We start from the raw sequence: 16,503 nt of genomic DNA, 5'->3' as shown, positions 1-16,503 counted from the left end.
TGGCCTGGCAGGCCGCATCTGGCCCATGGGCTGCATTTTGCCCACCCCTGCCTTATAGCATGTGAACAACTAGTTCGTGCATATATGAAAAAACAGTTTTTTTACCTTGCATGCTTTTGAAAATGTCATGTATTTTCTTCTCCTGCATTGGGACAAATCCAAAAAAAGAAAAAACCAACGGGTAAGAAATCCAGATAGGCAATAGCCTGGTAGTTAGAGAGAACAGTTAGAAAGTTAGTCAAACCCTGGGTCTGAAGCAGGCAAAGCAGGGACTTGTACCTACCTGGGTTTCCCACTTCCCACATGACTGCCTAACCTGTTCTCACATGGGGGATTCTCTTTTGTTTTGACCAGAAAGTCCATCCTGAACATAAGAAAAGTTATCAGAACTGCTAAAATCCTATGAAAGTTTCAGTTTTGACAAATCAATTTTTCTGACCAAAGAATTTCATCCAAAAACTGCTGACTACATCTTTGTAGTCTGACCTTCCCATTGGAAAATGCAAAGCAGGTTCCAAATATAAGGAGTACATAATAAAAGAGCTCTAGTCCTGATTAGCCAAAGTACAGATTTCTAACCAACACAGAGGGCATTCAGTAAACTCCTTGGGCCCATCTGCACTGTCTCTGCCCTCCCTAAGCAGTAACACAGTAAAAACACCCCTCCCCACATACTTACTCCTATTCCATGTGCCTCAAATACCAAAAAAATGCTGCTCTATCAGAACACCTAAGAACAAGATTGACACTGGATGTGCCCTGGGCAGACATCAAACTGTTGGCCACATTATATTTTTTTTCAGCATTGGGTGCATAGGGAGCAGGGTGTGTTCTCCCAGCATCACCTCCTGGCACACCTGGGGGCAGAGTAGCCACGCCCTTTTACAGCATTCCTCTCCTGTGGAGCTTTTGTGTGCTTCACTGAGAAAATCCCCCAAAGCATCCTCCTGTAAGATCATCACTTGCAGCATGGTGGGACTTCACCAGTCTGCCAGGATATGGTCTGGGAACCAAGGAGTGCCAAGGAGATTCCACAATGAAGACAAAATAAGTGCACAGGTTAGCTGCGCCTCCAAATTCTAGGCAGGAGGAGTGTTCCATGCACACTGCTAAGGTGAACTCCATCTTTAGGTTTGCACTGATGTTCAGCCCTGAGGTAAATCCATGCCCTTTGAAGTCAGGGGAATTCCATCATCTTCTTACACCAGAAATGTGTGTGACCCTTGTGCTGTCAGATGAAGGATCCCCAAGTAGCAGGTACACTTCAGTGCCTCTCCAGTAGGGCTGTGGCAAGGGCATGCTCATTTCATCCACCCAGGTGTTAGGCATGAGGGAGTAATAAAGGAGAACTGTCTGCATTAAGGCACTTAATGAATATCTGATGGGATATACTGCTGGGAAAAATAGACAAGAAAAGAAAGCAGAGGGTGTGAAGGGGCAGAGGGGAGTGAAGGGGCCAGGAATTACTTCTCTCTAGTTTCAGTAAATGTATAAAATGCTCAGATGCTGCAGGAGCAGTGAAAGCTGCTGCATTTGATCTTGCCCTCAGTCACTCTTCTAGTCCATAAGGCAACCACTTGCCCTTATACCCTTCAGTGCCAGCAAACATTTACACTTAAGCTGATGCACTATAGCCTCCTATAGTAAAGCTGGCTTAAGCATGTCACACTGGAGTCATAGTAACAGAGAATTTCTCCCTGCTGGCTTGTACAGCCCAAAGCATTTGTAGCTCCACCTCAGAAGTGGTCTCTCCGTCGTCTCCACACAGTGAAAGAAGAAATTTTCACTTAGAGATCATGGAAAAGAATTCTCAGGAGAAACCTGAGGACTGTCACTTTCTAGATGTAAGTTAATGATTTTCTTTACCAAAACAGAATTTCCCATATATTTATTACTTAGGACATAATAGCAGTCTGACATACATATGTTTTCACCATTCCTTGGAACGGTAAGCAAACCACTTGATATTGTTATTTTGTAATTACTTAGGCAGAATCAACTAAGACAAGAAAGATCTGCAAAAGATGCAAGATCTGTGGACTGCTCTGCATACTGGTGATTTTTCTTATTCTGATATTTTTTGGTGTCAGATATTTCTGGAACTCAACGCCTAAAAAAGTGAGTAAATATCCTGTGATCCAGTATTTTAGAGTACTGTTTTTGCATACTAAGATCCAGCAATCACTCTATTAGTTTCCACCCATCAGAACTGCTAATTCCACACCTAAAAATCTAGGCAAGATTGTGTTAAAGATTTTATTACACCAAAAAAATCAGTGCTCTTTTTTATAGTTTACATGGGGTTATTTAGACAATGTATTCTTTTCAGAGTTGATAATCACAGGGGATGGGATCTTTTCCATAAAGAGTTAAAGTTACTTAATGTCACCAGCAGCAAATTTTATGACAAGTAAGAAAATATTTTCCATTTTATTTCAATTATCTTGCCAGAGACTGAGGGAAAAGTCATTATGTCACCACATAAAAAGGAGAGAAAGCCAGAATACTGCAGTGATTGATTGTCATGGATTATATTTCTTACTTTAATGTGTCTGCAATATGAAGGGATGGTGAGACAAATTTTCTCCTGGAGGAGGGGTTTCTGCTAACTGCACTGCATTAGGTTTTTTCAGATTCCCAAACCTGCAGAACTCTTACGTGCGTTACGTCTAGAGTAGTGCAAGGTAGATTTAAGTATAGTTTAATCAAAGGCCAAAATAGCCCCTGGTGTAACTCTGGCTCTTCTGGCCCAGTATTTTTCAGTTCCGCTGGGTAATTCCACCTCTATGGAAATATCATGCTCGGGCATACGTTTGCAGTTTGATTAGGTGTTCAAATAGCAATGCCTTAAAAGCCATTTGTTGTGGAACCAAAGAACTTGGGACTGGCTGGCTGCCTTCCCTCCCAACCCAATTCCTTCTCACACCATTTTCCTATGCTGCCAATTAGGAACGCAAGACATACAACAGCATCACAATTTTCTGTGACCTACACAGTTTCAGTTCCTATCCACAGCAGTGGCCAATGCCAGATGCTTTAAATGAAGGCCTAAACACCCATTTTTTAGCCCTTGATGCTAGCTCTACTTCACTGTGTCGTGGAAACACACGCAGCATACTTTTAGGTCAGGTCAGCAGAAGCTTTTATTCAAATGAAACTACAGCTGTAGGGGGGACTCTAAAGTGACATGGAATTCCCAAGCACTTGGAAGGGGTCCCCCCACAAGAGCAAAATTAGGAGGTTTATATACTTTTTAACAGTCGCTTACAACTCACGTGATCATATAGTGGAGTTTGCTAGGAAAAGCAGCTACAAACAAACATTAGCTCATACTGCTTTGCTGTTATCAGGATGGGAACTATGGGGGAGACGAGGTTACTTCACAAAGCGAGAAATAGCACTCCCTTCTTGCACCTGGAAATCAGAGTTGTACATACTTTTTTTTTTCTCTGCTATCTTCAAGGCCGCGGTGAGCGAAGCAGTTGCAGAGGAGTTACAAAGAACAAACACTTTCCCTTATCTGTTCTACTGTACAGAGCCAGCAATTCCCCACAAAGCGGTTATGTCATCTTATAACTTGTATGATCAAAGTTTAAGGCATTTATTTTTTTCTGATTCCACAACTGTGCAGTAACATTCTTTCCTGACCAGCATATACTCTGATGCATGAAGCTTACAAATCTTAGGGCATCTATACATGTGACAGACTCTGCTCTGATGCATGCTAATTAGCACCTTCCAGCAGCCTCCGATTCACATGTATTCAGCATCCCTGCATTTCAAAATGGTGGCAGGGGTGCTTAAACTAAAGCTCGTTGAATAAGCTTTAGTCAAAGCACCCCCGCTGCCATTTTGAAGTATGGGATGCTGAATACACATGATGCTGTGGGTGCTTTCATTGGAGCAGCTCTTAGAGCCACTATAACTAAAGCATCCCCCGCTCCATCCTGGAGCACATGTAGAGATGCCCTTATTTTTTAAAACAATACAAGTTTTACAAACAGGAAAAATATAGATAAACAGAGAGGTAGGAATTCTCCTATATGTTAGTGTAGCAGGCTTACCTTCTCAGAGCTTGGGTTGAGTCCCAGAATCAAGGGTCTGCTGTTTGATTGGTGGAGCCCGCCCACCAATCCGAAGACAGCAGAAGAGAAGCAATGCCCCACCCTTTTCCAAAGGGAGGGGGCAAGAAGCAACTGGACCTGGATTGGAACTGCACCAGCCAGGTCCAGAGGACTTTGGGGATGGAGCCCCTCAAAAGTATAAAAAGGGAGCCTGCTCAACAGGCTGGGGAAGAGATACATTGAGAAAAGCTGGGGAGCTCTTCCCCAGCAGGCAATAGGCCCAAGGCTCCTGAAGCCACTACTGAAGGAGCAGCCTTGGGAGCGGTGCGAGACAACTCGGGCTGTGGATGGCACCTGAGGATCGTGCACAGAGACCCAACCCTGGGAGCAGTGTGAGATTGCTCAGGCCCATCACGGTGCACAGTTTGGTGCACAGAGTCCAGGCTTTGGGAGTCGCAAGTGGCAGTTCGAGCCTGAAACCCCAGCGGGTGGCTGGGTGTCACGGTGCGCATTTCGGCACACGGAGCTAGGGCTCTAGGAGCCGTGAGTGGTGGCTTGAGCCTGCAGCCCCGGAGGGCCAACAGGTTCCATGGTACACAGGGCGGTGCACAGGCCCGGGCCTTGGGAGCTACAGCAGAGAGGCTCAGGCCCGTAACTCTGGCAGGCAGCTGGGCAGGGAGGTACGCGAGTGGCGCGTGGAGAGCCAGCCCTGGGAGCAGCTCAAGGCTGCTTGGGCCCCCCATGGTGCATAGGTTGACACACAGAGAGTCAGCCCTCAAGTTAGCCTTGGCTCTAGGCCACATAACTAGAGCCCTGCAGTGTGGCTCAGCATTAAGAGCCCTGGTGCCCTGAGCAGGGCCCAGGAAGGGAAAAGACCCATGGTGTGAGGCTGAGGAACTGGAGTCAGCGAGGGCTCGGCTCCCATAGGAGCTCTTTGGGTGCCCAATGTGGGGCCCAGGGCCCAGAGGGAAGAACCCTCAACTTGAAGCCAACGGCTCCAGGAGGCCTGAGACGGTGTGGGGACCCAGAGGCCAGACTGACAACCCCCAGAGGAAGGACTGTGAGTTACCGGGAACCCGGGTCCCACAGGGGAGGTGCCCCCAGGCAAGGGACCCTGGCGGGGAGTGGGCCTAGGGGGAGAAGACCCTATCCCATTTGAGGGACCAAGCGGTTGGAACTCAGATAGGGCGTCTAATATCTGGTATGGTTATATTTCTTATTTGGTATCTATTGTTATTGTTGGTGTTTATAAATAGTTGGGTGTATTAATTCTGTATAATGGACTCTGTAAGGATGTCTTTATTAGCTAACTCACTTGTGGTATAAACTTGCTCGATTGACTGTCCTGGGATCCACCCCTCTTCTGGGCCTGAGGCACAGGTAGTTACCCGAATGCCCTCCCTAGGGCTGACTTCCTCCAGTTAATAGACCTTTATAGGTATATTTGTATTTATATCTGTAATTATGTCTATCTTAAAGAGTTTTATATATGTTGGTAATTCAATAAATTGTATATAGTTAAGAACTTTGGGCTTGGGCTAACTCTATAGAGGAAAGAGAGATCTGCTCAAAATTCTGGCATCCCTCTCACAGTACCCACCTCCTGCCTACCTGTCCCATCCAATTGAGAATAGGGCACACCCTTGGGTGTACCCAGATTACATTTGGATTAGGTCCCTCTTTGAAAATATAATTGCAATGCATTTAATGTAAATTACAATTTACACAACAGGAAGTCCCCTTTACCCTAGCCAGTCTATGGCCCTAATTCACCTCTCCCATCTCTTCAGCAAGTATCATAACCTCCAGGCCAGAAACTATTTAGTGCTGTCTCCTTGCTCTTTTGTGGGAAGGGTTAAGCATGAGACATTCTCTCAGATAATGATGATTCCATAACTTCCATGACTGTGCTCCTGCCCAGAGAAAGCCAGGGTTGCACTCGGGTGCTCGTACACGAGTGTGAAGGCTGCTCCCATGTGCTGTTCCAATGCACTTCAATTAATCTAATCTGTTAGAGCATGGTAGTTACCATGTTCCAGCAGCCTCCTGTCTCTCGTGTATTGGTGCCTCTGCACTTCAAAATGGCGGAAGGAGCGCTTGAAGTAAAGCTTGTCAAATGAGCTCTAGTTCAAGCACCCCCACCACCATTTTGAAGCAGGGATATGCTAATACACAAGACACTGTGGTGCTTTAATTAGAGCAGCTCTCAGAACCACTCTGATTAAAGCGCCACCCCCACCCCCCCAGAACACATGTAAAAGTGCCCTCAGTCCAACTTGCAGATGGCTTTGTACTTCTACTCAGTCAGACATAAGTCCTCATCTCCAACTTCGAAAACACTCACCAGTGTAAGCCTTAGGCAAAGTCAGCGCATACCCACTGCCTTGTAAGCTCAGCCCCTTTAGACAGCCCAAGAAGGAACCCTAGCTGCTTTGCCAACAAGGCACTTTGTACTTGCTTTAGTCCTCTCACCCCATCGTCACAGAGAAAATCCCAAAAGAGATACTGGCCAGCTCAGTAGAATGCTGTCTGACCCAAGGAAAGTCTCTGATGGGAGGTTGCTAGACTAGCTGGTAGAAGACATTGTTTTAAAAGCAATGTGAGAAACCAGGGTAGCACTTAACATGTGACACTTGCATCACTTGTGTGGGCACCTGAAAAGCTCTTGCCAGCCTGGGGTTACTTAGAAGCCTGGTCTTGCTTTTTCTATTATTTTACTTGACTGCATCTGTTTAAAATCAACAGCCTTTATTCTGAGCATACATCTGGTGAAGATATTTTCATTCCATTCAGATCCCACACAGACCCTTTGCCAAGGAGTAGGTTTATTTTAGAGTTCAGCTAAGAGCTCTGATATAACATTTGGTCGGACACAATGCTTCTGCTACTGGCTGAGGAAAGTTTGGCTCCTTTTTCTTTTCCCTGCCTTGAGAGGAATAACTCTTAGCATGCAGCATGACTTCAGCTCAGCAAGGCTGGTATACTGATCTCCTAGGGCCACCAGCCTAACAGTGTGGAATCAAGGGAGCTCTCACCTAGTCAGTCAACTCTTGCCTCAACAATAACACGAGGTGCTTCTGGGATGTGTCTGTCTCTGCAGAGGCTCGGACAGACACAGAGGGGAGCAGTTTGTCTTCCTCCCTTTTAGGGATCGCTCTCTGCTACAATAGATGGTTGCCCTAATTCCTGCTCCTGCTTAGGTACTGTTAGGGGGGATGTAATGAGGTGCATAATCACCAGATGCAAGTCCGCCACAACTCAGCCTCTTTTGAACTACTGCATCTTGCCCCTACTCTGGCCACAACTGCCTCTAGAACCCCCTTGTCTCAGCTGCTGCTGTAAAGCTGAAAGCATCTTTCCTATACTCAAGGAGACCTAAGACAAAAACATATCAGACCTTCTGTCTAGTAGCCAGGATGACCTTAAAAAAAAAGGTACGGTGAAGGTTTTGAGGACAAGTGATGAAGCTATTGATTGTGTCTCTGGGTCGCCTCTCAGCAGTAATACATGAATCCACACTGTCTTAGATGTGACCTTTTTGGACGCTTGCCTGATGTACAGAAAGAACTGTGCTGATCCAGGAGAAGCCCAGGAGATAAAGATAGTCCTATGTGGGTGATGGTGCTAGAAGCTCCATCCCTAGACATACATGGCCAGTGGAACTCCACAGGAACAGGATTAGCTGAGATGTCTTAAGTTATCTGTAAAAAAAGAAACCCCCCTCCAGAGTTCATACCTGTGTCCTAAGACCAGGTTTTCAAAGCAGAATGTACATTTAGAAGGATGGTGTCACACCACTCAGGCTGAGCAGAGTCACTCTATCCTGACAAGAAAATAAACGTTTATTTTCTTATCATCAAACATCCACACACTTCTGTGATGCTGCCAGGACTTTATAAAGTCTCTATTGTTCCTCTCAATATATGATGCCTCTCAACTAAAGGGAGCACAAGCTGTTAATCCTTTGAAAAAGTATATTCTGCTGACTGGCAGATTAAGACTACATTGAGGAATAAGTATTGCTAGAGCATCCAAAGGGTTATCACACTAGGGGGTCAGCACTGCTACTGAAGCACAGAGAAATGACAGAGCTAAACCATCCTGGCTTGGGGTGTTTAAGAAACACAGAGCAAAGGGTGAAGCAAAAGAAAACACAACATTAACCAAATGCAAATAGATGAATGCCAGCAGGGATGGGAATATTACGTGCAATTATCCCTGAAAAAACAATAGAAAATAAAGATATTAAAAAGCATTCAATAGAGGCCATTTAATATTGTGATGCAGTTATTAAATCATGTTGTTCCTGGGAGGGGAGAGAGAAAATATCCTGATCTTTTAATTATTAAAATAAAAGTGACCAGAAAAGAAAAAGTTGTCCTTGTACCCTTTATGTTTCATTAGGATAGAAAATCAAAGCCTGAGAAATAAAGAGGGCTTCTTGCTTGTTTCCTCATGGTAGAGGGGCACCTGTACACACCATGGGGTTTAATCTTCATTAAATTAAATAGGTTTATAAAATTTAAACTTGTTTATTTTGGAGCGTTGCATCAGTGTTTGCATCCACTAGGTTTTCAAACAAATTAAACTTTGGAGTGTCGCATCTGTGTTTGCACGCACTTGGTTTTGAAGTGAATTTAGCCTGGTCCCTGGCCAGCACCGCAGGAGAACGGGACAGTCCAGCACTGCCCCCCAGTCCAGGGCCTGCCACCCCATGCCCTACCATGCAGATGTGGGAGCACAGAGCCAACAAATGGCACAAGAAGAAAAAAAGAGGAAGCAATTCGAAAGCCGAAGCAATTTGAAGGGGTGAGCTACAAAAAAGTCACAGCACCATCTGGTGGACAAAGAGGCTCATTACACATCTTTTAGTGCCATTGTGTTTACACACAACAAATCCATGGACATGATGCTTTAATTCGCAGCAAGCCAAACTAAACTACATCTGAGGAGTTTCACTTTAATGTGCCAGAAAGACTTTTAAAGCATCCGGAAAACCCACTCATGCAAACAGTCATGCTGCTGCAGTGCAAGAAAGGTCAAAAAATGTGGCGTGTACAAAGGCCTGTGCCCTTTGTTTAATTAGCATACAAAATCAAAGCCTCAGAAACAAAGGGAGTTTCCTGCTTGTTTCCTCATGGTAGAAATAGTGATTCTTGACTTCTTTCATTTTGCTGGAAGAATTTAAAATGGCCCTAAAGTGAAGTTTGTTTTGGTTTTTGATGTTGAGGGGTGTTGTTTTTTGTTTTTTTATTTTTTCACAAAAACAGCTTTTTTTCCCCCAGCAGCTTTAGGTACATAAGATTGGTGTTAACAAAAGCAACAACAAAAAGACTCCATTTTAAACAGCCAACTAAACAGCCCTTTTCTCTCAGTTTCTTCAGTTTCTGTCTCTTATGAAGTTACAAAACAACTATTTCTTCAGCTGTCCACAGAGTCGTCCAAGAAAATCAAGACAGACAAAGCTTGAATTTCTAATATTAAAAAAAAAAAATACATTAAGAGTAAAAAGAAAAATCCCATCCTGCTCCCTGTGTGTGACAAAAAAAGCACAGAAGTAGTAATAAACCAATTATTCCCCTTTGTGGGATGCCTTAGGAACCATACACTCCCAGTTTACACATTAACATTGAATTAACCTGAGCCTTTAGCCATTAATAACATTCCATTAATGGAACAAAGATGACAAGGTAATTAACAAAAGGTGATCATCACAATGCAAAGGGCTGCATCTGCACCAGATTTTAAAATTCTAAGACAATTCTCAAAACTATCAGTACCTTTAACCCAATTTAAAAGTTCACATTTCTTCAAATAGCATGCAGCTAAGCAAAGCCTCCAAGTAGGTTACTGGCCATACTTACAGGGAAAAAAAGCATTCCTCTTAAATAGAGAGGGATTCTAAAGTAGGGCTGCAGCATTTTTTCCATGGCTGATATAAAGCCCAGCCTGTAGTTCGTCAGCCAAAACAGGCAGCATACCAACAATTTCTAGCCTTTAACCCAATTTTTCCATACAATAAAATCTATTAATGTCTTCATTTAAAAAAAAAAAAAAACAAAAACCCTAAGCTGGCTATGGAGAAATAGTCATGATTAGCTAGGAGATGCATTATATTCTTAATACAGTTACATTTTTTAAAGCAGGATACACAGTTGTCTACTTGTTATAGCATCTTCCTGGGACTCACCACATTTAGATTCTATTCCCTGCTCTGCTATTGGTTTCTGGGTGACCTCGGGTAATCCACTTCCTCACTCTGTGCCTCAGTTTTTCCATCTGTAAAATGGGAAGAATGATACTGACCTAAAGTACATTAAAATCTACTGATGAAAAGTGTTTCACAAGAACTCTGAGTTAATACTCTTATCAATGAAGCAAATGGCTGAACAAATGACTTTTTTTTTCTCCTCAGTGTTTAAGAATCCTTGCATCATAGGTGCGCTGTATACCTGTAACCAGGAATGTGTTTAGAGCCAGAACTGCACAGCCTGGTGAAAGGTATTAAACCTGTCTTAAAACAGCACTGATATCTTTCGTTGTGAAGCTACCCTGTTGCTGCTAATGTCATAACCATGAGAAGGTGTGAGCACAGAGAAAGGCCGCACTCCCCAAGTGCCATACCCCCATAAACAGCCTCAACATTTGACTTGACAACCCTGGAGGCAACACAACAGTGCAGTATAAGCTTCCACACATCATCACCCAATGCCTGGCTCTGCCAAGGCTGCCAGCACCATGCCAGGTTCAGCTGGTGGTGGTGTGTATAAGTGTCTACCAGGAAATAAATTGAGACCCTCCAAACTCACCTCACACAGGCCCTGGCCTACCACAGGCTGATGTGGACTTTTGTCACTGGGGATCAAGTCATCTGCCTGACAGGGAGGGGCTCTGCAGCCCGTTGCCAGTCCGTAGGCCAGCCTGTCTTTTTTGTTAAAAAGAAAGATTTGAAAGATCATGAAAAGTACCAACTGACAGCCCTGGAGATAGATACTTGCTTTTATCTAGAGGGGAAGTACAGCACCAATAGCTGTAAAGCTCCTCGGATACCACTCCCGCAACTTGTCTCAGACCTGAGCCAGAGAGGCTGCCTCCCAGGATGAGAAGGGAATTGGGCTTTGCCAGCCCTTGGCCACTCTGCTGAAGTCATTAACACATTTTCAACCAGGCACCTCTGTCATCTCTTCATTGGTCTCTGACTGAGCCCTTTACTCAAAGCTTCTCTTTAGTGAAGCATCGTTTGATCCTGAAAAGAGAATCCCCAAGGCAGCTCTGGTAGGATCAGCGTTATGCTTCAAATAGCATCTGCCACTATTCATCCAGCAAGGGTCAGGCATCCACAGAGACGGGAGGGCTCCTCATACCATCCAAAGCTAGCTGCAGCTGCAGCAGGTACCTGTGAAGAGTAGTAGGAACTGTATCAGTGATGCACTGTTAACTCTGCTCTCTCGTGTCCTGGTACAGGAAAAGTACAAGAGATGTGGCCTACTGTTCTGTTGGAAGCTATAGATCAAAGAGTTGCTTCATAAATTTAACCACAGATAATCACAGACCTCGTTAGGGCTCCTCTCCTCTTTTTTCAAGATAAATGGAAGGAGTAGTTAGGCTCTCTTATAAAATGAGATACTAGAGTCAACAGAAGCCATTGCCCAAGGCACCTCACTGCACAGGGAAACCTTAGCAGCTGTGTAGGTCTGAGGGGTTTACTTGAACCTGGTTGGAAATGCAAAGAGGCTAAGTAATTGCTTTGTACTATGGTCTGCCTGAGGAGAAAGCTGCAAATATCAAAAGAAAGAGTTTTTGGAGAATCCCTGCTGTGGGGGGGGGGCATTTCTTGGAAAGGCAGGTTGGACAGTCTGAGCAAAGGAAACTGCTCTTGTTGTTTGATCCTACCATGCCCAGGGAAACAGGATCCTCTGGTTTCTGATGAATAAATAGAACAGCACCGAAGAACACTTGCTTCAGCAACAATTTATCTGCCTAATGGAAACACCAGCAAAGCCTTATGTGGCAGTTAACTGCTCAGGTCAAACAGTGCATTCTTCAAAAGCTTCACATGCAGTGCTGCCTCCAATTTTTAGAAAATCATGTATTCTGTTATCCAGTCGGCAACTTCAGCCACTGGATCACTGCAATGACCATCTTGCCTATGATTCCTTTCCTTATAAAGTCTTCTTGTCTTCCTCCAGGCTGGACAGACAAATCAACAGTAGCTAGCAATGGTGCTGCAAGCTTGGGTGGAGTTTAAACCCCTCTGAGCTGAAACAAAATGAAAAGGAGAGCCCAGCCCTTGAAAGGCCAAACACAAGCGAAGTGAGAGCTTCCTCAGCCAAAGCTGTGGTGCACAAGGGGACTGGCTTCAGGCAAATTTCACACAACCTCTAAGGAGAAAGGAAGGAGGAAGCATGCTATCAGCTGCACCCTTGTTCCTAGAGATCCTGCCACTCCAGCCCTCAGCACCTCATACAGAGCCAACCAAGTATCCCTCAGGGTGCTGCACCCCGCACTTTGGAGAATGCAGCCTTCCATTACTAAGGCTAAGGGAGGGAAGCAGGGAGAGGACTGAATACATCCATGCATCTAGCCTAGCCCAGCCTTGTTCCTCCCAATACAAGCCCTGACACTTAGGTGCAGTCAACAGCCAGTGTAAAACAGATTAACTCCCTCCCTGCCAACCTGCACATACCTCACTCCGAGGCCTTCCCTGCTATGTAAGTTTGCTGTTGCAATGAATGCATCTATGGGTTTGCTCCTATCAGCAGACTTGGTGGCAGCAAAACATCCATCAGCAATCAGAGCTCCTGTTTCTGCACCTGCTGCAGGGGAACCCTTCCTAGCAGACGTTATTTTATTACAATGCTGTATTGATTCTAAGCCAACCCCGAGTTTTCAGGTTCTGCTTTAGGAAAAACAGATCTTTCCCTCTGAATATAAATTAATAACTCCCTCACTGCAAAGTTCCTCAACTGCTACTGCAATCCCAAAATCCAACAGAATCAAATAACCAAGCAAAGGATCCATAGGGTTAAATGCACTGAAATGCTAAAATAAAAACTTCATAGAAAAAAGCTGATTTAGTATCTTTATTGTATGCACTGCAAGTACAAAGGTCTAGATTGTCAAGAGCCTGATTACATGCCAACCATATGGATAACTTGAGCGCAATTTTTAGGGCTCTTTCGGAGGGAAAAAAGGAGGCATCACAGGTTCCCGAGGGCAGGGGTGCAGTGGAATTCTTGTTAAGAGCTTCTGGCAGCAATCTGCACAACACAGGACCTTGAGGCAGGGGTGGCCCAAAATGTTGGGCTTCCACTACACCCCCTGCTTCAGGGATGGGTTGGATTCCCCTTAGGAGCACAGGGCCTGGGCTAGCCAGTTTCCTGAGTCCTCTCTCCCCTGCCCTTGAGAGCCAGAGCACTTGCACTAAAAAGAGAAAGGAGTTATCTAACTCCCAAACTTAGCACCCCTATGTCAGCTTGGAATGGAGTATCTCAGCACAGCACAGAGAAGACTTTAGTCTGTACTAGCTTTTGACCAGCCTGCATCACTGCAATCCACCCTTAGAAAAGGTGCAGTATGCACGGACAGAGTTCCAGAATGTATGGAGAGGCCCCTAGTGGGGACCTGAGGGATTAAACACTCATTTGAGTATTAAATATGAAAGAAACACTATTGCTCTGACATTACTTTATTTAAATCTGCAGACATTTCACTAAATAAAATGCATGGGTACCATTAACTGTACAGAGACAGAGACAATAACAACAATTGCTCCTTACTTCCTCACCACCCATGCACACTAATTTTTTTCTTCCTGAACCTGCTTTCACCTTCCTGACACAGCCTGTCTTCTGGGGAACAGAAGGGGAAAATGAAGCCTTGAAGCAAGCCTTGCAATCAAGGATGGGTTAGAACAAAGAGAGAAGTATGTTCTAGGGCTGCACCCAAGGGAAAAAAGGGGGTAAATACTGAGCTCCCTTGTTAAACAGGGAACCTTTCAAAGTAAAAGACACAATATTTAAAAACACAAGCAGCAGGGAACTCTCTCATGCATTGCACAGTTGACCTACGGAACTCACTGCCACAAGATATTACTGGGGCCAAGAGCTTAACAGTATTCTAAACAAAACATTATGCTTGGAGAGGGGGAATGGGAACATCCACAGTGGCATGAAACAAACTTTAACACATTAAAAAGAGAGAAACTCCTCAAACTTCAGGACATGAGCTACCTGCCAACTAGAAGAGCCAGTGAGAAACTTCCTCTCTGAGCAGGCTACTCCATAACTATTCACCTTGGGACTTCTTGCACCTAGGTTTGAAGCTGCTGGTACCAGACACTGTCAGCATCTGGATACTGACTAGATGGGCACAAGTATGCTCTGCTCTTCCAATTATGGTGTAACTCTGGACGGCTTGAAATCTACCTCCTCCCACCATCTGCTATTGGGAAAGACCAATATTGAGATGTTCAAAATCCATATCTGAACAATGGGGCATGATACTAATATTATATATATATATAGAGAGAGAGAGAGAGAGAGAGAGAGAGAGAGACTGAGGGCCTGATCCTGGGCTGCTGACTCCAGTAAGATTCCCAGTGAGGTCAATCTCTGTCTTAGGTTTCCTACATCTGTCTCAATGGAATGTAAACATGGAAATTCAGGGTATTTTGTCTCTATTCAGGGCAGGATTTTTCCCCAAGTGAGCCAAGAAGCAGTTAAAGAACCAGCACACATTAGAAGACAGAGATGACCTGGCCCCTTGGCTTAATTGCTTAGTAGCATTGTAATTACTTCAGAGAATACTACACAAGCATACTGTAAAACTACAGTTTATTCAGTAAAAACTAAAAGAATTGGGGTGCACCTATCAGTCTCCATTTATTTACTCATCCTCCTAGATATATGACATGGAGCATACATTCTTTAGCAATGGTGAGAAGAAGACTATTTTGATGGAGATCGAGCCTCTAACTAGAACCGAGTCATTTAGAACTGGGAATGGTAGTGAGGAAATCTTGGAAATACATGACTTTAAAAATGTAAGTACAATTGTTTTTTGCTAAAGCATCTACAGCTGAATAACTAGAAAGCACAGGGGTGGGTCGCAACACAAGAGTGCTTTTATCTCTGTACCATTAGTTTGAATGCAGCATAGCTTAAAAAGTTACTTCCTAAAACAGGGGTGGGCAAAATGCGGCCCATGGGCCAGATGTGGCCCACCAGGTCATTCTATCCAGCCCATGGGGCCCCTAAAAATGTAGTAAATTAATATTTATCTGTCCCTGGCTGCCTGTCATGCGGCCCTCAATGGCTTGCCAAAACTCAGTAAGTGGCCCCCCACCCGAAATAATTGCCTGCCCGTATAACAGTATGACCATCAGATGGTTTATTTCAGGAACCTGTGGTTTTGGCCCAGCTTCTTATAAGCAAAAGTAATTGGTGCTCTGGTCCCAGTGACATGAGAAGAATCAAATGGGCTTCCCCTTGTACTGTAGCCCTCCTGCACTGGGTATTAAACTTCAGGGCTGGGCTAGACAGTATTGGATGGGGGACCTCCAAGGATAAGATTTGGGATCTAGAGACCTTTATCTTCATGTATTTTGAAATAACTGATGAATAACCCTGAGAGGTAGATATAACTACTCCATTAGACAGAGAGAGAAACTGGGGCAGGCACAGGCTTAAACCTGCCCAACATCACACAGAAAGAAGATCAAAGCTAGAAACAGAATCCAAGTCTTCCATTACTTTCATTGCCAGAGCAAGCTCTCAGGGACTTTAACCACTGCTTCCTATTCCTAATCACATTGTTCCCCCCAGGTGAATTCTTTCCATGGCATAATTATTCTTCACTAACTGCCGAAGGATTCAATTTCAATGGGGCTACTTGGATGCTTAAAATGACGCACATGCTTAAGGACTTTGTTGGATTACTGTATATCCAATGTTCAGTGTCCAGTAAAATCAAATCCTAAGAGCAGTCCTGGATTGTTGCTTCCATAAGCCCTGTGGTGGCTGCACTTGCTAAGACTGGGAAAACTAATTATACTTTGGACAGTGACATATAATATCCATGGGAAATAACATATAGTAAAATCTTCATCTGCTAGTCTAGCAGAAATCGAAGGCTAGACGTCCATAGATTTATAATGGCCATATTATAGTCTGCATGCATTTACTTATGACCACTAGAGCAGGTGACAGTTATAAGGACAAGGAGATTGGAGCAGAATTTTATGAATCCCTGCCTTTAGCCATTTGTAACTAGCCCTATTGTCCAAACCCATACGTTGCAACATCCCTTAGAAAAAAAATCTTTGGTACTTCCTAGAACCATTGCTGGACAGAATCCTAACAAAAGAGTGAATAATCAATTACATTTTTATGCTGCTATTTAAGCTTTTGTATTTCCTTAACTTGACAGTCTGTGTATA

General features: G+C 44.2%; 1 protein-coding gene and 1 long non-coding RNA gene across 4 annotated transcripts in view; one reads left to right on the top strand and one right to left on the bottom strand.

The window, feature by feature from the left end:
- Window positions 1-1,698: 1,698 nt before the first annotated feature.
- Window positions 1,699-16,503, top strand: part of TNMD (tenomodulin) — a 29,092-nt gene continuing 14,287 nt past the window's right edge. For 2 of the 3 annotated variants that reach the window (XR_009463946.1, XM_006265998.4), the window contains exons 1-3: window positions 1,701-1,844; window positions 1,990-2,118; window positions 14,968-15,108. Coding sequence is in view for 2 of the 3 variants with exons in the window: in XM_006265998.4 (XP_006266060.1) it covers window positions 1,797-1,844; window positions 1,990-2,118; window positions 14,968-15,108 (318 nt within the window). In the remaining variant the exon portion in view is untranslated. Of the gene's footprint in view, window positions 1,845-1,989; window positions 2,119-14,967; window positions 15,109-16,503 lie in introns of all 3 variants that reach the window. The other variant, XM_014599246.3, reaches the window with a different exon arrangement.
- Window positions 3,119-14,969, bottom strand: LOC132252147 (uncharacterized). The gene is made up of 2 exons (XR_009463947.1): window positions 10,874-14,969; window positions 3,119-10,343 (listed from the first exon to the last, which is right to left on the bottom strand). It is a non-coding gene; the product is annotated as an uncharacterized LOC132252147 (long non-coding RNA).

The sequence above is a fragment of the Alligator mississippiensis genome, chromosome 8 (genome assembly GCF_030867095.1).
Source record: "Alligator mississippiensis isolate rAllMis1 chromosome 8, rAllMis1, whole genome shotgun sequence".
Classification (NCBI taxonomy): Eukaryota; Metazoa; Chordata; order Crocodylia; family Alligatoridae; genus Alligator; species Alligator mississippiensis.
Note: the sequence above shows the minus strand (reverse complement) of the source record. Positions and strands in the feature narration are given on the sequence as shown.